We start from the raw sequence: 7,864 nt of genomic DNA, 5'->3' as shown, positions 1-7,864 counted from the left end.
CCTGATTGGTCGATTGAGGTCCACTAGTTAAATTTACTTTGCACTGACTCCGTGTGAATAAACTTGCGGCCAAATTCAATTACAGTTTATCTAACTTCAGATGGTTTGGCATCATGTGGAAGTTATAGAATTATAATCACTAGTTTTTTCAGTGGGAAAGTATTGGCTACGACAAAGTCTGTGGCATGCCAAAACTTCGTCCCGCTGAAGCACCAATTGCAAATATTTCGGCGGTTTCAGTATTTCATAAACAGTGGGCGACTTTTACGGCATTTATAGTGATGACTAACGGTGGCTACTTTAACTGTGCACCAAACTTCCCATAGCTGTTCTACTGAGGTTTATTCATTTGATCGCTAATGATTCTCAAAACTACCTTGGCTTCGTTATTTGAATTTTGTAGTTTTTGCAGATAGTGCATGGTGTTTGCCTTTTGATAGACGTGGGGAAGTGTTGTGGAGCATTATTTCTAGTGTATACCAAATTTTAATTGCGCTAGCTACTAGTTTTGAATAAAGCTCTCTATTTGTAATACAAAATATTTTAATCCTTATGATAGCCACTTATTCCCTGATATTCCACTACAAGTATCTCTGGGCTCTAGTAACTTAATACTGTATTGAAAGTGAACAGCTTAAATGAATCTAAATGATGGACAAGCTTTGTTACCGTAATTTCACTCATTTGGGGACTTCAATTGTTTTATGAAAGAGCGTGAGATTTAAAAACTAATTATCAACTATACTGTAGCTCTACTATAGCTGCAATGTTCCCGTGGAAAACACACAAAAACAGCTCGCCAGTAACAGATCAGGTACCATCAAGCTTTACTCTCCAACGTGAAAAAAAAATTGAAATCTCCACTATGGGGACTTCGAAGCTATTTCTACTGTCTTACTTGTACCCTCTGTAATGCTGTTAAGGAAGTGTAAAACATTGCCTGTTGAACTTCTAAACTGCCAGATTTGTTTTCTTCTGTATTGCTAAGTCCAGTACTGAAGTACAGCACTCAGAAGAGCTGTGTAGTGCAACTCTAGCTTACGTCTATTGCTAAGCATTTTATTCCACTTTTGTCTGTACAGCCATTCTCTCTTCCATCGAGTGATGTCTACACCAGCTTGGTAATAAACTGTTTCAATCTATATGCATCTACTCAATTTCAGTGACTTTCAGAAGTTGTTATATTTAGCTTATCACCTCTGTAGAAATAAACTATGATTTTTAGTTTCCTATTGTGATACCAGTACCTCATCTCTAACTGGATACTTACGTGTTGCTTAAAAAGTGTCCCGGTTTTTTATGAATTGTATCTCCAATGACACTATTTTGGCTATTTTATTAACTTACGCTGTGGCTATAGTTACATGGCAGCTCTGTGTTTGTGATACGTTAATTCTTAGTGAAATTACTGGAAATCACTGGGGTTAGCAGCCAAAACTCTCACACACAGACTGCTTGTGCAAATTAGTAATGCAGTTAACTCTTTAAACATTCAGAAGCTGGCAGTGCCACACCTGGTGAGACTATATGCGGTACAGTGCAACACTCACACCCACACAAGACCGCCAAAATCGAGTGATCGAATCGTAAAGCTCCAGTACTTGTTGTGTCACTCAGTGACACAATCTTCACCTCACTGCAAAGTGCAACATCAGTGGTATATCTCATATCATACTTAATTGCAGAGTTATGGTCCGAAAAGTTACCTATACCCACAATAGCCAATACATCGTCTTCTATATGAATATCTTTCCTCAGGGACCTTATATCACAGGTGGTATGCTGAGCCCTATATTTGACGTACAAACAGGATAAACTAGGTATTGCCTACCCAGGAATTTCTACGTTAATTTGGACGTCTCCTCTCCACGCTGACTCTCCTAGTCTCTCTTTCACTCTTATCACAATAAGCAATGATCTGCAAATTTTCCTTGACTTTTTGATTGTTTCTGACCTTTTTTTGATAACCCATAGTCAAATCTCTAAGACGGAAAGTGACTTATAGACTAAATCAACTTGACATATACAATCTCTTAAAACTCTTGTCTGATTTCACATGTTTCACCACAATCCCGTCATCTACCCTATTCTTAACATCACTGAAGTTAACCGCAACGCCAACAGCTTCAATTCCTTCCAAGTAAATTGCTTCTTCACACTATCTTCTGTTTCTGACTGCCAGGCTTCTTCGTTGTGATGCCATTTATTTTGCCTATAAATAATTCTTTTAAGTAACCAAGAAAAGAAAAACCACGATAAAGCGAGTTTTTAAAGTGTTTTATTTAAACCAAATCAGATTGGCTTGCAACACTCCACTCACAGCGAGGTTTCAAGTAGCTGTGATATTAACGGAATAATCGGCGAGTATTTAGGGTCAGGATGTTCACAATGAAGAATATAATCACAAAGAGTTGAATCTATGCCCGTCGGCAGCTGTCTCTCGTCCGTATTCTTCTTCAGATACAGAAATCTTCTCATTGCCTCACGAACAGGAGCGAGTCTCCTCTTCATTCGCCTGAAGAACCCTGGTCTCTCTGCCAAACCACGGTTTCGCCGGTAATCTCCCTTGTTCCGATACATGTCGAGTAGACTCTCCATCAAACGTCCAATCCGCGATGTGGGTGGAGGGTTCTCCTGCGAAAGAGAAAAGAACTATTTTTATTACGCCACTCCTTGAGCAACACTATATCTGCTGCTTAAGGTATTGCAGCCTACTAACATTCTGTGACAGGGCGGTGACTACGACTTTCGCGAGGAATCAAAATAACAGAAATATTATATGGAAGCTGATGTAGACATAAATGAATTTTCATTTCACAACTTCACGAACTTTCCAGCAAATGAATAAACACAAAGGTTGCAGTCATCGTTATGCCCTTACTCATAAATATGCATATTCTTGTTTTGGATCAATCTAATGACCATCATAACAATCGGCATGGGTTACTGAATTTATTAAACAAATTTGTGATCAATAAATGTTTTCGTTTCCACCTATTCTCAAATAATGAATCGCGTTTGCCTTTAAGATGAACTTGTCACGCCCCATAATCACGTCGTAGTGTTTTACATAATTTTCGTGTAGTTTATAGGTGACACGATGGGTGAATGAATTACTTAAACCTACATTTACATATATATTTATTATAAGTGTCTCACACAAAAAGATAATAATAATAAAAAGAAGAAAGCTACGTTTGAATTTCTAATGTAATGCTGTATTAGCAACAACCACATGGTTAACATACCATTGGATGTATCTCAGCTCTGAGCTGTGCCATCGCAGTCTGCACTTCCTGCGACGGTGGCTCCCGGATAATCTTCCGTCTGCGTGGTCTGTTTGCAAAGATCTGCAGACGACTGGGTGGAACAGGAACTCCGGGCGGGTAGTAGGAGCCAGAGACTTCCTCCTCTTCATCTTCGACACCGGGCAAGTCAAAATGCACAATTCGTGGTCTTGGACCAAACTGCGGAATGAAATTGTCATGTCAGTAAACGTGGCTGCATAACATCATTGGAATTCATTTCTTTCGTATTTCTTGAACACTCTGACTGTAATTATTGTCTGACTTTGTACAAAGTGGGCTGTGCTGCTTACATGCACTGCGTGAAGCAATGGTTTATCAGCAACGGCCTCTTTGCTGTCAGTGGTGGTGGACTCCGCCTTCTTCTCGTTCGGCTCTGGTCGAGATGGCCGAAGGCGGCGCAGAGGCGCGGGTGTTTGCGACTCATCGACCAGCCTGGGTTTCCCCTGGCTGGCAGCTGGCGAACAGATCTGCGAGAACATCTGGAAACGTAAAACAAGCAGTCTTTAGTGGATGCAGTGTTCGCTGAGGTGAAAATGGTCCTGTCAAGTGTGGCTTATTGTCAAGTATCATATCGGTCTCATGTTCACACCGTGTGAACACTCTCCAGCCCTTGACACAAACATAAAAAATTAATGTTAAGGGTTACTGTATTCTAGATGGAAACTGGAATGAAACTGAACAGAAAACTGATCGATTATTGAAAACAAGAAACATTTGTAACAAGGAAACAATCATTGAGAATAATGGAAGTTACTACATTTGTTAACTGTACACTATAACGTTATTGACACTCACTTAGCACCGCACAATTAATTAGTTTTCGTAAAAACTTGCTATCAAGTCAAATCTATTTATTCTTCAAAATTTTTGAAGAAAGTTGGGGCATTCATAGTTGTATTAATAGTGATGGTCACCTTTTCGGGTATTTGAAAAATTACTGAGCCAAGTTATTTCATTTTGTATGTGCAAACAATTTATATAAACCTTCTGACATCATAAGAAAAAATCCGGGTCAATTCTAGTGTCCGATACCACCCGTCGGCTTTGACCAATGACGTACTATTTGATGTTATTTTGTTTGTGCCGCAGATTGCTGTCGATGAACGTTAAATGATTTCTCTGGATTTCCTCCATCCGCGCGTATATTAAAAATTCGATGTAGATTGTTTTGTTTTCATCTCGTAATTTGTTTTAGGCATCTTTTGTTAATGAAAGTAGTCGTGATTTATAAGTAGTCGTGATTTATAAGTAGTCGTGATTTATAAGGTTTTGATTTCTCACGCCGTTCGTTATGGATAAGTCATTTGTTTTTCCTGCGAAAATCCTGCTTCAGAAAACGAGTGACCGTACATTAACTATAAAATTTTTGCAGTCATTGGGCGTCATTGTTGAATTTTGCAAGTGCAGTGTCTTTGGAAATTATGTGGGTTTGGCGAAGGTTGCGTTATCACGAACTTCCGACGTATACATGTAGAGATGCTGAAAAAATAACAAATAGAGATCTATACACAGGGGGACGTAGTTCGAAAGATCGAGGCTGAATTTAGAAGCAATTGTCATTCTTACCTACTATTTTTGCTATGAATATTCTTGCAAATCTGTCATGCACGAGGCAGGGGCTTAGTGTTGCACTGTAGTCTACTGGTTTTTGTAGAGAAGTCTGCGGGGAAGTTATGAAGTATAGGAGGTTTCTGGGGGCAGCCATAATACGATCCGTTCCATTCATAGATTGTCCATTGCAGCATTGCTGCCTCACGTATGACATCATTGGTCAAAGCCGACGGGTAATATCGGACACTAGAATTTATCCAAAAATCCTTTACTCCCTACTCAAGGATTTGTACTCACAATTCCCGATTAATTTTCTGGACTACAAGCAGTGGAAAATGAAGTCGCTCAACAAGCAGAGAAGTTAATCGGTAATGTAAAAATAGAGCTGATGGTGGCAAGGGAGGAATAACTTCATTTACTGATAGTCAAACAGAGATAATGATAGTCGATTATGTTGCTCAACAATATCAGGCACTCAACATTTAAGTTAGCAGAACGTTTTATTTAATTATTTAATGGTTGAAATTGATATCTGAAAACGGGAAGTAATGGTAATTCAACGTACTAATCCTCAAAAGTCACCAGTTATTCGAACTATTCCCTTCACCTCATCTAATCCAGCACACCAAACAAAACCACTCGAATGCAGAAAACTACATAAAAGAACACCAAATTACTAAGTTTGGGGACCACAGTTGCAAAAAGTATGTGAAATAAAAAACTCCACATGCAAATAACGCTTTTGTTCCATGTATCTGGAAGCGATTTTTGAAAAACGGGATGACATTTAGTTTTCATTTATGTCATGAGTAAAAAACTCAGAAGCAAAATGAGCTAATTGTAGTCATCACGTCCAGTGTTCATAGACGACTACCAGCAAAATCAGATCTAGACTTTACCTTCATTAAGGGCACCATAGCCTACAAATTTGTGTTGTAGATCTGCAGTTTGTTATGGATGTTCAATGAAACTAACCTGAGCTGAACGCACTCTGCTTCGCTGTACCAGAGTTGGATGTTAAACAATGTGTCTAGTTAAGGTTTAACATTTAGAAATCTAACGTGTGCACATGCTACTTACGTTTGGTTTCTTTGATTATATGGTTCCTGTTTGCTAGGAAGTCGATAGAGTCCGTTACACCCTCTGTTCACTCGCAATACGCAAATTCATAATTGGCGGTCGCAATGAGAAACTCTATTCTACGATTGTATCATTTTGTCAGTGATGACTACAGCAATTTCCATCGCATAAACAAAATGGATGATTCTCTGTCCCGTTATATATCTGTTAACCACCAGCCTAGAAACAAATAAAACTTCACTCCATTCGACATCCTCAAAAAACCTTTCATAAACCTTTATACTTAAGATACTTAAAACATTATTCGCAACCACAATTTCAGTTTCTAGGAGAGCAGGAATTGCGCAAAAGCAAAACCCCCAGTCAACATTATCAATCCGCTTGCACATCACAACATACTTTGTCGCATTCTGCCTGCCATTCGGTAACGAATCTTTGCAGTGCTTCAACAGCACCTCTGTTATGCTCTAGTCGTACCACATTTCACATGTAGTTTAGATTACTAGCAGGCGGAGTTCGCAGATATACTTTTATACCAAACATTTATCGTGACGTGCCAATATCACTTGTGTTATTAGCACAAACACGAAACATGCATTAAATTTCGTCCAAAACTGTATTAACTAGTAGACCACAGAAGAAATTTCTAAAAAAACTAACAGTTGGAAGTATTTACACACCTCCCGAAAACGATATAATTTTGTTTTAGTTAATTCTGAAAGGATAAGATTAGTGAACGAGACGGAAGGAAAGTTAATAATCTGAATTGCCTTTGTTGGTACTCACGCATTTCGCGGGCTAAATTATCAAATATCGGGATAACTTCTTTTGATTTGCTGTACAAACTACTTTATGGAGGATCGTTCAAAAAATGCTGAGAATGATTTTTCCCGTCGTCGTAAGATGCACCAAAGAAAAGCTTAAGTTCGTGTTAACAGGGCCTAGCTTCGAAAGACACAAATGCAGCCAGAAGACGACTGAATCTACTGTACGTAGCAAGGGCTTTCGAAAACAGCAAATGAACTTCTGCTTCTGTTGACCTACAGTATTATTGTGCTTGGCGAACGTACACAAACGACAAATATTCGCCTACCGGTCTCTGATCTGATGTCTCTAACTGCAGAATATTCTAAAACTCAATGATCACGTACCTCCTCACTTCTTCTCAACTTCTCCTCACAACACGAAGAATGCGAAACAGACTTCCTAGAAAGCGCACTTTGTAATCGACTCTTTCTTCGGAAGGTTTGTCAATGAGACTGATGCTACGCAACGGTTCGATCGGTTTTGTGCCCGAACTGATTGTTGGCAGTATCATGAAGATAAACATGTGACATATTCGTTGACAATCAGACCCTGCTTAAAGTAACCCGAACAGAGTGATCATGATCAAGAGGCAGTCTTTGATGGAAATAGTCTGAAACGATCAGAATGAAGCAGCTGTCAGGGGTTCAGAAAGCCCCGTTATCTTCGTATGTACTCGACTTGTCCATCATGAGTAAATCATTTAGGGTTTGTGGAATAATGATTGAATCTAGACATGTCTGGCGTTGTTTCTAACGTGAATTCTGTTTATTTCCTTTTCCGATGGTGCAGCAAAAAAAAAAAAAAAAAAATGAAAGTGAGTGGACTGAGGATATCTTGATAGAAAGGACTTAGGTTGTTATGATGGATGATTAGTGAGGGACTGATGTTGGACAGGGAAGAGTTTAGAAACCCGTGCTGTTCATCTTATATATTAATGACCTTGCAGATAATTTAAACATTAGCTTCGGACCTTCCACAAATGATGTAGCTAACTCCTTTCGAAAAAACTTGCACTACTTTTCAGTTATATCTTCATAAAATATCGATGTGGTTAAGGATTTACTTCCTGCTTCAGGTGTTCAAAATCTCAAATTTTGCACATAACTGAAAGCAGAAAT

The 7,864-nt window shown here is 38.9% G+C and overlaps 1 protein-coding gene across 1 annotated transcript in view; it reads right to left on the bottom strand.

Moving 5' to 3' along the window:
* Positions 1 to 2,316: 2,316 nt before the first annotated feature.
* LOC126285247 (serine/arginine repetitive matrix protein 1-like) overlaps positions 2,317 to 7,864 on the bottom strand; it is a 77,660-nt gene continuing 72,112 nt past the window's right edge. Inside the window, exons 9-11 of the mRNA XM_049984543.1 lie at positions 3,599 to 3,787; positions 3,249 to 3,467; positions 2,317 to 2,634 (exon numbers count right to left, since the gene is read on the bottom strand). Of these exons, the coding sequence (XP_049840500.1) occupies positions 2,317 to 2,634; positions 3,249 to 3,467; positions 3,599 to 3,787 (726 nt within the window). The remainder of the gene's footprint in view (positions 2,635 to 3,248; positions 3,468 to 3,598; positions 3,788 to 7,864) is intronic.

The sequence above is a fragment of the Schistocerca gregaria genome, chromosome 8 (assembly GCF_023897955.1).
Source record: "Schistocerca gregaria isolate iqSchGreg1 chromosome 8, iqSchGreg1.2, whole genome shotgun sequence".
Taxonomy (NCBI): Eukaryota; Metazoa; Arthropoda; class Insecta; order Orthoptera; family Acrididae; genus Schistocerca; species Schistocerca gregaria.
This window is presented reverse-complemented; position numbering and strand designations above follow the sequence as displayed.